General features: G+C 35.3%; 1 protein-coding gene across 2 annotated transcripts in view; it reads right to left on the bottom strand.

Moving 5' to 3' along the window:
* RAB18 (RAB18, member RAS oncogene family) overlaps positions 1–16,742 on the bottom strand; it is a 33,534-nt gene that overhangs the window by 4,684 nt on the left and 12,108 nt on the right. For both annotated transcript variants that reach the window (XM_002929578.4, XM_034643744.1), the window contains 4 exons: positions 6,885–6,946; positions 2,362–2,434; positions 867–985; positions 728–794 (listed from right to left, as the gene is read on the bottom strand). In XM_002929578.4, the coding sequence (XP_002929624.1) occupies positions 728–794; positions 867–985; positions 2,362–2,434; positions 6,885–6,946 (321 nt within the window). The remainder of the gene's footprint in view (positions 1–727; positions 795–866; positions 986–2,361; positions 2,435–6,884; positions 6,947–16,742) is intronic.

Below are 16,742 nucleotides of genomic sequence, written 5' to 3'. Positions count from 1 at the left end.
TCCAGGCTGTTTCAGACCTGTGACAAGGCCCAGGGAATCTGTAATGTTACAAAAGCTCCACAGTGATATAGCCTGTCCACTTTCCTAGACAGGGGATCGACAAACTTTTCCTGTAAAGGGCCAGATGGTAAATATTTGAGGCTTTGAATGCCACATGGTTTCTGCTGCAACTACTAAACTCTGCCATGACGCACCAAAGCAGCCATAGGCAGCACGTAGATGAACGTAGGTAAGGCCATGTCCCAATACAAGTGGTGGAACCAGATTTGGCCCCATGGTGTAGTCTGCCAAACCCTACTTTACCTTGCTTCTCAAGTATTAATGTGCACACAAATCACATGAAGATCTTGTTAAAATACAGATTCTAATTCAGAAAAGCTGGGTTGGGCCTGAAATGAAGCATTTCTAACAAACTCCCAGGTGGTACCACTGCTGCCAGCACAAGGACCAGCAAGGCACAACTACAACACTGGGTGCCTGGCTTTACTGAATGCCCTTACATCCTGAGATGAATGATCGGACTGTGTCCTATCCAACTTACAAAATGCGATCTGATTTTTGTTTTTTTTACAGAAGGAAAAATGAACCTGGCTCTATAGTTAGATTTCACAGCACAAGAAAATAATGAACTAAATACATACATCTACAGTTCATAACGAGAAAAATGTAGCAAAAACTCCTTAAAATTCCTCATTAATAATTAAAGGATAAATGTTCACACACCTACCTATAAATAACATGGAATGCTTTCGTGCAAATTTCAGGCCTTCGTTTCTATCGACTTCACGATTTTCCTAAAAGATAAGAATAAAGATTAAGAAAAGCTACCAAAATACAGTCAAAATGCCGAGTGTCTGACTTCTTACCTTATCAATTTTATTTCCAACTAGCATGTTTACTATGTCATTTCTCGTGCAGTATGTTTCCAATTCATTTAACCAATTATCCAATTTCACAAAGGTATCTCTTCTTGTGACATCATAAACTGAAATAAAAAGGGTCACTTATTAAATTAGCATTAAAAATAAGCAATGACATTTTATTTCCGATATGTCACTAAGAGCTAATATTTCTATATAGGCAAGTTTGTTTCTAAGTCTTCAATGCTTAACAATCAGTATCTATTCACCCAGATGGGAGAAAGTGTATTAAAAAATAATAACAGGGGCGCCTGGGTGGTGCAGTCATTAAGCGTCTGCCTTAGGCTCAGGGCGTGATCCCAGCGTTTTGAGATTGAGCCCCACATCAGGCTCCTCCGCTGGAAGCCTGCTTCTTCCTCTCCCACTCCCCCTGCTTGTGTTCCCTCTCTCGCTGGCTGTTTCTCTCTGTCAAATTAATAAATAAAATCTTAAAAAAAATAATAAACATATACATACACACGCTTCAATTTTATTAATACACACTGTGAGAGAAATGAAATTATATCCTGTGCGATAACTGAAAATTAGTTTAAGCAAAACAACAGCTGTTTCCATTCATAACAATAAAAGACATTTATCCAAAAACATTCAGATCTAAACCTGTGGCAAAATACCAAAAATTTCCCATGGATTTAAACATCTATGATCCTGTTAATTTTACTCTTACAAGGACCAGAACTTGCAACTTTGAAAAAATATGTAAACTTAACTGATAGGATCCTGTCTCCCTTTATCACTTCACCTTACATCGCACTGCATTGTAATATATAAAGACCTTATTAAAGTGTTTTCTACACTTACAGATGCTGAACCAAAGTAAGAGTTGCTGTTAAAAATTAATGAAATGAACCTAAAACCTCACAATTTATGATATAATATAAAAAGACAATTTTCCCTAAAACTGATCAATATTTATTTTTAAAAGTTTCCCAGGAATATTAATAACAAGTACTTTTCAACAACTTACTGTGAGAATCCACATTTGGTTTTTAGAATCTGTAGGATTATGAATCAACAATGTTAAGTGCTTTGTGATACTTTTTAGGACTAATAAAACAGATTCAACTAAGCAACTAGCACACTTCTTCCTTTATAAACGCACAGCAAATGTTAATACGCTGCTGACTGAAGATCAGTTTCTGGTACCACTCTTAAGACAATTACAGGTGGATTAACCCTCAAATATGTCCTCATCAACATGTGCTTTTAAAACAAATAAATTAATTTGATCTTTAACTTTTAATTGCTAGACAAAGAACTGAAAAGAAATTTTGGAAGTTTAAATATCCATTAATATTAAATGAAGCTAATATAACTTCAAGTTACATATAGGTACCCCTGAAGAAAAATAAAAACTTACTGACCTTCACAGATAAGGAAAATCAGAAATTGCAATAAAATAACAATATTTTTAAAAGACTATCTTAAAGTAAAACCTTACCTAATATAACACCCTGTGCACCTCTATAGTAGCTGGGAGTTAATGTTCTGAACCTCTCTTGACCAGCAGTATCCTAAAAGTGACAATCAATTATTACTAAATTTAAAAAGTATAAATAATAGATCTTCAATTTATTAAGAGTACAAAGTCACAACAGCATTATTAAAAATATCCATGCACAAGCTCATTTAAAACTTGAAATTTAAATTAGATGTATTTTCTTACTGACAAGTGTTACATAAAATAAAATTAATAAATACTGACATCTCTAGAAAAATGCATCTAAGTAAAGGGATATTTTTTAAGATTTTTACCACACATTAAACCCATTTCCTTGAAAGCCATGGTTCTCAACTTCAGAAGCACAATGAAATTTCCTGGGAAATGAAAAATTCCAATGCCTGGGTCCAACCCCCAATGATTCCTGTTTAATTGGTCTACCGTACGACAGAGTTTTCAAAGTCTTCCAGGAGATTCTAAAGTAGAATCACTGTTGAGAACCAATTATTTTTTTAAAAGAGAATTACAGTTATTTTAGGTAAACAATTTTTAGGTTGGACTCTTAAAGTATTTTCCGTGTATCTTCTTTTAGGAAAATGCATAAAACCAAACCACTTGCTATCACATGTTTCTGACTCATATTGGGGGAGATGAACATAAGAAGTACACCAGCTAAGAAGTTCAAATTTCATGAGGAAAAGAGACCTCATCTGCTTAATCACCGGTTTAACGCCAGTGCCTAGAGCAATTCTTGCCACAGGATAATTGCTCAACTTTTCTTGGGGGGGAAAATCCCCAAACTAATGAACAAGTCTGTACTTCCGGGCCTGGTTCCTTCTGCCTTCTTTCTACCATCCTTTGACTGTGGCTTCAAGATATCTATGATTATGCAAAGCAGCAGTTGACAAATGGCTCCCTCAGCCCACCACCTGTTTTATTAAATAAAGTTTTACTGGAACACAGCCAGGCCCATTCACTTATGCACTGCCACATGGCCTGCCTTAGGATTACACTAAATATTTACTATCTGCCCTTTAAGAAAAAGTTTCCAGTCTGCTAACATAAAAAAACCTGAAGAAAAGTGTAGACGTTATGTCAAACATCAACTTAGCTGCCAGTCTCATGGTTGTAAATTCAAGTTTAGCTATGGGGCAAGCAGAAGCTCCTTCAGATATAAAACATGTTAATAACCTCTAAAAGGTTTATAAGATTGGAGAGGCATTTTAAACCAGCAGTGACGGGCTCCAGCTACCTACTTTCCCACTTACCTACTTTCTTTCCCTGGCCAAAATAATATAAGAGCAATAGGTAGAGAATATATGAGTAATTTGTGGTCCCAGAAGGGAAACATAAGAGGAAAATAACTTTCAAAGTAAACCACTTTGCACATCTACTACTCTTCCCCAGATAAGCTGGCATAAATGCAGAATGTCCTTGCTTCCAGATTCTCACCACTACAGAAACTGCCCCACCCCTGCCATATTGACATGAAAAAATTAACAAAATTAAACTTGCTAAACAGATAAATTTATGATAAGAGCGATTTCTCTCCTTACAAATTCCCTTTGCTTCGAAGTTTCCTATAAAACCTCTGATATTTAAAATGATTCCACTTGTACTTTGGCTCAACTTTTCAAAAACAATAATATAAATTAAAGGTGATAAAGTGAAGTGCACTTGGTATCTAAAGCAGATTATAATTTGGATAATTTGATACAGGTTAGGGCAAGGACCAAGCAAGAAATATTCTAGTCACAAGACTTTTTGTTATAACAGAAATATTCTGTTTTGTAACAAACCGTATCCACACTGTAATAATTAATTTCCAGAAACAGTGGAAAGCATTTGAATATGAAATTTGTTTTCCTTGATATTCACTGAGATCAACTCAGTAACTGCTCTGATGAAACACAACATAAAAGTCAGAACTGCGAAGCGCCTTGAGCATCTGACTCCTGATTTCGGCTCAGGTCATGATCTCAGGGTCCTGGGATAGAGCCCCATGTCAGACTCCGTGCTCAGTGGTGAGTCTGTTTTCTCCGTCTCCCTCTACCCCTCCCCCTGCTTGTGTTCTCTTGCATGCGCACGCGCTCCCTCTCTCTCTCTCATTAATCTTAAAAAAAAAAAAAAAGACTAGAGCAAAAAAAAATGTTTTAATGTTAAAACATGACTGACACTTTACACACAAATATTTAAATTAGTCCAGCTATTTAGAGTCTTGATTTTTTTGGATCCACTTATAAAAATGTTTAAGTAGGTATGATAATTTGGGCAAAAACCCTGTGCCACAATACTGAATCAGGATTTATAACACCTATAAAATTTACAGGCTTAAATAGTCAAAAGTGTGTTTGTTTTCAAGATAGGAATTTGCATTAACTGTAATAGCATCCTTGTAAGGTAAGAAAAGCAGAGCTTATTATCTGTGGTTTTCTGTCTGATGGGAGAGGAGAAAAGAGATTATTAAAGACAGAAATGGATAAAGGACTAAGAAGGATCTGGAAAGACTAAATATTAAAATGTGGGAGGGCAGTGAGGGCAGGATATAGAGAAAAATAGCCTTAGAGGTGCTAAGTAGGCCGTGATGCGTGTGCGGCACTTTCGGGAGCAGCGAGGACAGGTTCGTACTTGATTATTGTATTTGACTGATCCTAGGAGGAGCATCCAAGCAGGAGAAGAACTGATTAATATATATGCATATCACAGAAGAATTAGAGGAAACAATGGATTCATGTATTTCTATTAATGAGTGAGGAGGCCCTCCTAAATATGACGTAACACTCAAATTCATGGGGAAAAAAAAAAGCGGTCTGACCACATAAATACTAAAACCTTGGTATGGCAAGAACATCTCTCCCCACCCGTCCATATCCCATACACACACTCACTCATCCTAAACAAGATTTGAAGGCAAATGACAAACAGGAAAAAAATATTTGCGGCATATGACAGTATTACACACACACACACACACACACACACACACACACAAGAACATTAACATTTGGGGCGCCTGGGTGGCTCAGTCGGTTGAGCATCTGACTCTTGATTTCAGCTCAGGTCATGATCTCAGGGTTGTGAGACTGAGCCTCTTATTTAAAAAATATTTATATGCTTATGATAAAGATGTCATTTCAGTAATACCTGCCAACTTTTTATTACACAGGAACTAAAAAGTAAATTTTAAAAACCAATTGCATAAAAGAAAGATCTCATGGATACCATCAAGCCTTAGATCCTACTCTAACATGCATACCTCACAAAACAGTAGCAAGGGCAGAAAGAAGTGATAAACTCAACCATGAAACGTATATGGAAAATCAGGTCCCTGCTTTTGTACGGGAAGAAGTCAGCATTCTTAAAACTGTTCAATATATTTTATTATGGCCTAATTCAACATCTTCCAAATTGTTTTCTGTTAGACATTACTATTCTGACTGATATCATAATTACATTTGGGGGGGGGCAAACTGGCTACCAATTATGTAAAGTATTACATGTTAGAAAAAAATTAACAGAAAAACATGATACACACTTACACAGTTACTTGTTATTTGGGATAAATGTGTGTTAGAAATAATATGCCGTTCCGAGATTTCCAGGAAGATGAATCAGATCATACAATGCATGAACACTTGCTGTTTCAATCTGTAACTGATGCCCAAACATTTACTATTTAATCACCATGTTGAAGTACATCTCAACATGATGACTGCTGACCAGTTCTAATATTATCACTTGTAATAAAAACATATTTATATATTTAATTATCATAGTACATGTGGGAATCAGATAGATGAGCACATTTTTATAAATTATATATGTAATATAATATATTTGATATCAATCATTTAGATATATAGAGAGAAGTAGGTAGGTAGGTAGATAGATAGCAGTAGGGGAAAGACAGGCAGACAGAGATAGACATTGAGCATCCTGGACGTTTTGACAGTTAATGCTACTTTATTTAGTCAGCACTATGATGAAAAGGTCTAGTGAGGAAAGCAACATGTATCAGAATGTTTGGGCTCACAGGGAAATGAAAAGAAGCCAGTAAATAAAGACTGGGCATTGATATTAAAAAATAAATCCAAAGTTGGCAAACTCACATAAGTATTTATACTAACAAACATGAAAAATACTTTTTTTCCTGAGCATCTTCATCTCCTTCTCCCCAACAATTGCCTTCGGTGTTAGCTGAGTATACACTGTCCTCTTAAAACTTTAAAGAAACATATTCAATAACAATAATCCTCTCTGGCAGACAAGATGATTTTTCTATATTTTATTCTGCTTTTAAATATTCTTAAGGGATTATATATTTTAAAATTTTAAATAAAACAAATCTCTGCCTCATTACCCAATTATAAGACATAGCCATTTATTGTTTATCCCTTAACCAAATTGTCCAAAAGTTATTTAATACAAATTGTTTACCTCTAGAGCTCTACACACATCAATTTCTGCATCTTTAAAAAATACAAGTTGAACATTCATACAAAATACATTTTTAAAACTCTTACCCAAATTGCAAGTTTAGCCTTATTTCCATCCACTGAAATTGTTTTCACCTTAAAGTCAACACCTTGAAAAAAATGAAAATGTTGATAAGCATCCCAGTAAAATAATACTTTTAAAATCAATTACCAGAAAACGAGAAAACAGAAAAGCCACTTTATCAAATACCCAAATTCACATCCCAAATTCTTGGAGTTATGGATGTGAAAAAAAAAAGTGTCACTAAAGGTCAGCAGCTTAGGATTTAATCAGAATAAATGAAAACCAAATGCCTGCAGAATTCAAACACTTACCTACCTGTACTTGCTTGAAAAAAATAAAAATGTTAATGGAAAAATAAACTTCAATGTAAGGTGATTAACAATACACATTAAGAGCCAAGTGCTGGAATTCACAGTGCTCATGTAGAGAAGACTATCTATGGCTGACTCTGGACCCCCTAAGGCAGTTTTCTAAGGGGCTCCAAATGCATCTACACTCCATCATTAAGACTGCTCTCCACAGCCAGCCAATCCCCTAACTCAGATTCTGACTGTAAGCAGCTTGGTAAAAACATAAAAGTGCCACTTACTCCTTGTCTTATGAATTCTTTGTTTTTATCCTAGAAAACAGTATTCATTCTATATAACTTTATCAATGATCCCTTGCTACTGCACAATTGCAAGAGAATTTACACACAAAAACATCTGTGCCCAATCCTCTAAGAATCCTCATAAGTGAAAGGAGAAAGTGCTAGGAAAATCTTCTGTAAGTACTAATTTATGTAAAGAGAAGAGCTCCATAAGAAGACACATAAGGTTTTACTACAGCGCCCCCCGCCCATCCAAAAAAACCCTCTCCCTTTCCAGGAAAAGGAGTTGACACATGCCATCTGGCTTAAATGAACAGTAACTGCCCACATGTCTTTAAAGAGTATCAAAATTAATGTGCAGTTTACCCCACCGGCCAGAGGGAAAGCATTAGGTCAAGAAGCTTGGAAAGAAACTTTCAAAAGATCTTATTAGCTTGTCACAATTAATTCAGAACAGCCACAACTAAGATGAACAGCACCCTCGTATACTAAAGGCTTATGAGAACACCTGTCACCAATATGGAAATACATTAGTAATTCTTGGATGATTGCTAGTGATCCACTACAAACACAAATTAGGTAATAAAAATGCATTTCAACATATGCATTATATCAGGTCTTTCTGTACGCCAAAGATTAAAAAAAAAAAAAAGTTTGGTGTTTTGGGCTAGGGTGATAAAGGAGCTGATAAAGCCATACCTAGACTCATGGACATTCGTTAAAGGACAGTGCTAAGAACATAGTCCAAGGAAAACTTAAAGTTTCTTTGCAGCTAAACAAATGAAAAATCTATTAAATAATCTTGTATTCTCCAGGTCTAGATAAAGAAATATTATGCCACATCATTTATATAAAAAGTATGAAGGGTGCCTGGATGGCTCACTCAGTTAAGCACCTGCCTTTGGCTCAGGTCATGATCCCAGGGTCCAGGGACTGAGTCCCACATCCGGCTCCCTGCTCCATGGGGAGCCTGCTTCTCCCTCTGCCTCTGTCTCTCTCTCTCTCTCTCTGTCTCTCATGAATTTAAAAAAAAAAAAAAAAAAAAGCAATCAATAGATGCTAGAACTAGCAAACAGGAAATTAAAAACTATTTTAACTGTATAGCACATGTTGAAAAAGTGAAGTAGACATGAGAGATTAAAAAGACTCAAATCAAACATCTAGAGATGAAATGACAATGTCTAAGATGTAAAAGACATGGGATGAGATTAACAAAAATTAGACATCACAGAAGAAAACATAAGTGAATATGAAGACACAGCAATGGGCAGCTGGGTGGCTCAGTCAGTTTAGCAGCTGCCTTCAGCTCAGGTCATGATCCTGGGGTCCTGGGATCAAGCCCTGTGTCAAGCTCCCTGTTCAGTGGGAGCCTGCTTCTCCCTCTCTCTCTGCCCCTCCCCCCAGCTTGTATACTCTCTCTCTCTCCCTCTCAAATAAAATCTTTAAAAATAAATAAAAATTTTGGGGCGCCTGGGTAGCGCAGTCGTTAAGCGTCTGCCTTTGGCTCAGGGCGTGATCCCGGCGTTCCGGGGGCGTTACGGGATCGAGTCCCACATCGGGCTCCTCCGCTGGGAGCCTGCTTCTTCCTCTCCCACTCCCCTGCTGTGTTCCCTCTCTCGCTGTCTGTCTCTCTGTCACATAAATAAATAAAATCTTTTTAAAAAATAAATAAATAAATAAAAATTTTAAAAATCAATGAAACAAAAAATTGGTTCTGTAAGGAAAAAAATCAATAAACTGATAAATTCTAGCCAAAGTGATCAGGAGAAACAAAGACAAAAATCACCATTATAAAAAATGAGAAAGATCACATCACTACAGATTGTACAGAGGTTAAAAGGTTACTGAGGAAATGTTATAAACGAGTTCATGCCAAAAAACTTGACAATTCAGATGAAATGTCAGTTTCCTTCTAAGATTAAAAACTATTAGAGCTGACTTAAAAAGAAATAGACCACAAACAAAATACCTAAAGAATATAAACAAAAGGAAATCAAAACATGTCACTATAAAAAATCAGCTAAACCCAAAAGGCAGCAGTAATGGAGGAAATAAGGGACAAAACTCTGTAAGACACATAGAAAACAAACAGCAAAATGTCAGTAGTAAATCCTTATCAGTAATTATATTAAAGGCAGAGATTAGCAGAATATATATTACTATTATACCTAAATATATAAATATATATAAAAGAGCCAATTATACTGTCTATAAGAGACTCATACACCAAAGGAAAGATCCCAATACACACGAAGCAAACATTTACATAACTGAAGGGAGAAATACAGTATTAGTTGGAGATTTTAATATACCACTTTCAATAATGGATAAAACAACCAGATAGATAAACAGAAACAGAACATTTGAACAATACAAACCAGTAAGATCCAATAGAACATTCTACCCAACAACATCAGAATAAAGTTTTCTCAAGCACACATGAAACGTTCTCCAGGACAGACAAAACAAGTATTAATAAATTTTAAAAGACTAAATTAATGTAATGAAATTAGAAATCGGTAATAGAAAGAAAACTGGAAAATTCACAAACGTGCAAATTAAACAACACCCTTTTAAACAACAACTAATAGACCAAAGAAGAAATCATAAGAAAAATCAGAGAATACTTCGAGGCAAATGAAAACACAATACACTAAAATTTGAGATATAACAAAACAGTGCTAAGAGGGAAACTTATAGCTATAAACACATACATTGTAAGAGAAGAAACATCTCAAATCAATAAACTAATTTTACACCTTAAGTAACTAGAAAAGAAGAGCAAAGTAAGTGCTACAAAAGGAAGGAAATAATGAAGATCAGAACCAAGATAAAGGATAAAGGGAACTGATACACAATAGAGAAAACTCCATGACCAAGGGTTGGTTGTTTTTTGTTTTTTTATTAAAAAAAAGATCAACAAAACTGACAAGCTTTTAACTAGACTAAGGAAAAAGAGCAGATTCCAATTACAAAACTCAGATATGAAAGTGGGGACATTACTACAAAATTTTTTTTAAAGATTTATTTATTTATTTGACAGAGAAGAGACAGCCGGCAAGAGAGGGAACACAAGCAGGGGGAGTGGGAGAGGAAGAAGCAGGCTCCCAGGGGAGCAGGGAGCCTGATGCAGGGCTCCATCCCCTGGGATCACACCCTGAGCCAAACGCAGACGCTTAATGACTGAGCCACCCAGGTGCCCCTACTAATTTTACAGACAAAAAAGATTATAAGAGAATATTATGGACCATTATACACCAACAAGCTGGATTAACCTAGATGAAATGAACAAATCCCTGAAAACACACAATTGACAAAATCAACTTATCAGGAAAAAGAAAATCTGAAGAGACCATAACTAATCAAAAACATCCCAACAAAGAAAAGCCCAGGACCAGATGGCTTCACTAACAAATTCCACCAAACATTTACAGAGTTAACACCAATCCTCCTCACTTTTCAAAAAACTGAAGAAAAAGGAACACTTCCAAGCTCATTCTAGGGGGCTAGCACTATTCTGATGCCGGAGCCAAAGATGCTACAAAGAAAACTATAGACCAATATCCCAGAGGAATACTGATGCAAAAATCCCCAGCAAAATACTAGCAAACTTAAGTAGGCAGCCTATTAAAAGGATTACACACTATGATAAAGAGAGTTTTATCTCCGTAATACAAGATTGGTGGAATATGAGCACATCAATCAAAATAATATATCTCATTAAAGAATGAACGGGGGGGGGGGACATGATCATCTCAATTCATGCAGAAAAAGCATTTGAATAAACTCAACATCCTTTAATGATAAAAAACACTCAACAAACTAAGAACAGAAGAAAATTTCCCTAACATGGTAAAGGCTATATAAAACTCATTAACATTATATTCACTGGTGAAGGACTAACAGTCTTTCCCCATAGATCAGAACAAGACAAGGACATCTATTCTAAACTTACTACACATCTTCTATTTTACAGAGTATTGGAAGTTCTAGCCCGAGCAATTAGGCAAGAAAGGGAAATAAAAGGCATCCGTACTGGAAAGGAAGAAGTAAAATTATTTCTGTCCACAAATGACATGATCTTATATATAGAAAATCCTAATCCTAATAACACACACACACAACCCAAACAAAAAATTTGTTAGAATAAATGAATTCAGCAAAGTTGCAGGATGCAAAATCAACATGCAAAAATCAGTTGCATTTCTATACACTAGCAATGAACAATCCAAAAAGAAAAATTTTAAAAACCATTTCATTTACAGTAGTATGAAAAAAAATTGGGAATAAATTTAACCAAGGACTTTTAAGATTACACACTGAAAACTACAAAACACTGCTGAAAGAAATTAAAGAAGACATAAGTAGAAAGCCATGTTGTATTTATGAGTTGGAAAACTAAATATTGTTAAGATGACAATACTACCCAAAGCAATCTACAGTTCCAATACAATCCCTATAAAAATTCCAAAAACTTGTTGCAGAAATGAAAAAGCTGATACTCAAATTTATATAAAGCAAGCAGTACTAAATAGCAAAACAATACTGGAAAAGAAGAATAAAGTCTGAAGACTCACACTTTCCAACTTCATAACTTACTACACATCTGTAATACTTAAAGCAGATGGTACTAACATAAGGACAGACATTTAAACCAATGGAATAGAACAGACAGCCTAGAAATAAACCCTAACATATAAAGCCAATTGATTTCCAGCAAAGTAGCCAAGACCATTCGACAAGGAAAGGACAGTCTTTTCAACAAATGGTCCTGGCAACAGTGAATACCCATATACAAAAGAATGAAGTTGGACCCTTACCTTCTACCATACACAAAAGTTAACACAAAATGAAAAAAGACATGAATGTAAGAATAAATCTTTAAAACTCTCAGAAGAAAATGGTGGGAAAATTTTTCATGACACAGGATGCAGCAATGATTTCTTTGGATACGACACCAAAAGCACGGGCAACAACAACAAAAAAATAGATAAACTGGACTTCATCCAATTTACAAATTTATGTGCATCAGAGGACACTATCAAGAGGACAAAAAGAAAAACCACAAAGTGGGAACTATTTGCAAATCATATAGCGGATAAGGGATAAGTATCACTAAGTATTCGAAGAACTATTAACTCAACAATAACGAATAACCTAATTCAAAAATGAGCAAAAAAAAAAAAAACCCAAAAAACCAAAAACACAAAAATGAGCAAGGGATATGAATAGACTTTTCTACAAAGAATATATACAAATGGTCAACAAGCACATGAAAAGATGCTCAACATCATTACCCATTAGGGAAATGGAAATCAAAACTACATGAGATACTATACTTCACACCCATTAAGATAGCTATTTAAAAAAAAAATGAGAAATAACAAATGGTGACAAGGATATAGAGAAACTGGAACCCCTATGCATTGCTTGTTGGAATGTAAAATGGTACAGTCACTGTGAAAGATAGTTTGATATTTCCTCAAAAAGCTAAAAATACAATCACCATAGCATGCAGCAACTCCACTCTCAGGTACATACCCAAAAGAAGTGACACCAGAAACTCAAATAGATAGTTGCGTAACAATGTTGATAGCAGTATTACTCACAATAGAAGGCTGAAGCAACTCAAGTGCTCACCGAACAGATGAACAGATAAACAAAATGTGGTTTATACATATTGTGGAACATTATTCAATCATAAAATAGAATGAAATTCTGATATATGCTACAACATAGATGAACCTTGAACACATTCTGCTAAGTGAAATAAGCCACTCACAAAAGGACAAATATTTTATGATTCTACCTATGACGTATCTAGAATAGGCAAATTCATAAAAACAGAAGATAGTCTAAAGGTTACCACAGGCTTCGGGGAAAGTGGAGTGAAAGCTATTGTTTAATTGGTACAGAGTTCCTGTTTGAGGTGATGGAAAAGGTCTGAAAACAGATAGTGGTGATGGTTGCAAAAACAATGCAAATGTACTTACTGCCACTGAACTATAAACTTAAAAATGTTAAAATGGTAAATTTATGTTTATTTTACCACAACAAATAGATAACTGGAGAATCCTGCATCTATTTAAAGAAATTGAATCTATGGTTAAAAACCTTTCCAATGGGGGCGCCTGGGTAGCGCAGTCGTTAAGTGTCTGCCTTCGGCTCAGGGTGTGATCCCAGCATTCTGGGATCGAGCCCCACATCAGGCTTCTCTGATGGGAGCCTGCTTCTTCCTCTCCCACTCCCCCTGCTTGTATTCCCTCTCTCGCTGGCTGTCTCTCTGTCAAATAAATAAAATCTTTAAAAAAACAAAAACAAAACCTTTCCAATGAAAAAGATCCCAGGCCCAGAGTGAATTCTACTGAACACTTAAATAATAATCCATTCTAAACAAACTCCTCCAGGAACGAGAAGAGTGAATACTTTTTTAGTCACTCTATGAGTTGTACCTTACCCTGATTCCAAAACCAAAGATATTATAATTAAAAGCTACAGACTAATATCCTTCATGACTACAGATGAAAATCCTAAACAAAATTTTATCATAACTAATACAAATATGTATAAGAGAACAACACATCACAACCAAGTGGGGTTATCCTAGGAACAAAAGGTTGATTTAACACTGAAAAAAATCAATGGGGACTTTACTATATTAAACTAAAAGAGAAACTTCCTATTATCATCAACAAATGCAGGGAATGCACTTAACAAAATCCAACATGCATTCCTGATAAAACCTCTCAGCAAATTAGAACCAGAAGGGAAATTTCTCAACCTGATAAAGGGTATCTATGAAAAACATACAGCTAACATCACACTTAATGGTAAAAGACTGAGTATTTTTCCCCTTCATACCAGGAACAAAGGATGGATTATCAGCCCTCTTCACTTTTTTTTTTTTTCTTTAAAGCCAGGGTAGTAAGACAAGAAATAAAAAGCATCCAGATTGGAAAGAAAAAAATGTAGAAATTCAATGGAATCTACAGGATTAAAAAAAAACAACAACCTCCTAGAACTAATAAGCAAGTTTATCAAGGTTGGAGGATACAAACTAAATGTTTAAAAAATCTACTGTATTTCTATATATCAGCAATGAACGAAGGATTTTTTTTATTTTAATAATTTTTTAATAAAAATCTATTAAATATGTAGGGCTAAATCTGACAAAAGATGTAAAGACAAGTAACCACTCTGAAAGAAATTTTGAAAGACCTAAATGAACACAGACACAAAATTTGTTCTATGATAAGACTCAATATTGTTAAAAGGTCAATTCTCCCCCAAATTGATCTCTATAGATTCAATGCAATCCCTATAAAAATCCTAGGCTTTTATTTTTAAATCAACAAACTGATTCTAAAATTCACTGGGAAACACAAAGACACTAGAGCCAAACTTTGAAAAAAGCAACAAAACTGGTAGACTAACAATACACGACTTCCAGACCTACAATAAAGCTACAGAAATCAAGACAGTGAGGCACTGACAGAGACAAATAGATTCAGGTATAGAACAGAGTCCAGAAATAGACTCACCATATACAAACAAAGGTGCAAAAGCTATGCAGTGCAGAAAGGACAGTCTTTTCAACAAACAGTTTTAGAACATATAAGAAAAAAAAAAAAGAACAGAACTTTGATTCATATGCTTTACACTGTATCCAAAAATAAATTCAAAATGAATCACAGACCTAATGTAACACATAAAATTATACAACTTCTAGAGGAAAACATAGAGAAAAATCACTGCAACCCTCTGTTAAGCAAAAGAGGTAACACTGAAACCAACATTCATAAGAAAAAACTGATAAATTGGATTTCATCAAAATTAAAAATTTCTGCTTTTAGAAATAAACTGTTAAGAGAATGACAAGAGAAGCCACAGTCTAAGAAAATATCAGGAAAGCATATATCATGTAATAAGGGGCTCATATGCAGAATAAAGAACTCTCAAAACTCAACAATAAGAAAAAAACAAACAATGAACAAAAGATTTATATACTTCACACACACACACTCAAAATACAGCTCAAAAGACAGCAAATAAGAACTTTAAAGACACTCAACTGGTCATTAGACAATGCAAATTAAACCACAATGAGACTACCAACACATACATACCTATTAGAATGGTTAAAATTTTAAAGTCTGTGCTTAAGTATAACAGGTGAGAATGTGGAAACAGGAACTTGATATACTGCTAGTGGGAATGTAAAATGATACAATCATTTTATTTAAAAATGGATGAACTATTCTCCAAACTTAAACATGCACTTACCATATGATCCAGCAATCCTATTACTGGGTATTTACTCTAAAGAAATAAAAATTAATATTCATATAAATTCCTGTACCTAAATGTTTATTACAGGTCTATTCATAACCACCAAAAACTGGAAGTTGATAAATCAACTCTGAAACATCCACACAATGGAACACAACCCAGCAATAAAAAGAAACAAACCACTGGTATGCTAGAGCTTGGATACAGCTCAAAGGCGTTACGCTAAGTGAAAAAAAGTCTGAAAAGTTTACATAATATATTCCATTTATAGGACGGTCTCAAAAAGATAAAATTATAGTGATGAAGACTGACCAGTGGTTGCCAGAGGGTAGAGGCAGGGGAAAAGTATGACTAAAAAGACACTAGAATTTTTAGAATGATGGAACTGCTTAATATCCTCACTGTGGTAATGATTAAATGCCTATATACGTTTGTATAATCCATGTTAAAATTCAAAAAAGCTGTATACCAAAAAGAGGTCAATTTTACTGTATGGCAATTAAAAAAAACCACTATCTATTCATATGTTAGGAATATAACATATCAAAAATATTTTCTAAAAGAATCAGTAACCAGGGAACACGTATTATAAAATTTCTGCTTCTTTCTGATTTACATCTATTTTGCTACTAAGTCCAAGACTGATTTTGTAAAATTGTTCCATAGGCTTTTGAAGTAATGAGTTCTTCACTCGAAAGATTTATTGATTGGGGCGCCTTGATGGCCCAGTCAGTTAAGCGACCAACTATTGGTTTTTGCACAGGTCGTGATCTCAGGGTCATGGGATTCAAGCCCTGCGTCAGACTCAGCACAGAGTCTGCTTAAGACTCTCTCTCTCCCGGGGCACCTGGGTGGCTCAGTCGTTAAGCGTCTGCCTTCGGCCTGGGGTGTGATCCCGCGGTCCTGGGACCAAGCCCCACATCAGGCTCCTCTCCTGGGAGCCTGCTTCTCCCTCTCCCACTCCCCCTGCTTGTGTTCCCTCTCTCGCTGGGTCTCTCTCTCT

This window comes from Ailuropoda melanoleuca, chromosome 15 (genome assembly GCF_002007445.2).
Source record: "Ailuropoda melanoleuca isolate Jingjing chromosome 15, ASM200744v2, whole genome shotgun sequence".
Taxonomy (NCBI): Eukaryota; Metazoa; Chordata; class Mammalia; order Carnivora; family Ursidae; genus Ailuropoda; species Ailuropoda melanoleuca.
Note: the sequence above shows the minus strand (reverse complement) of the source record. Positions and strands in the feature narration are given on the sequence as shown.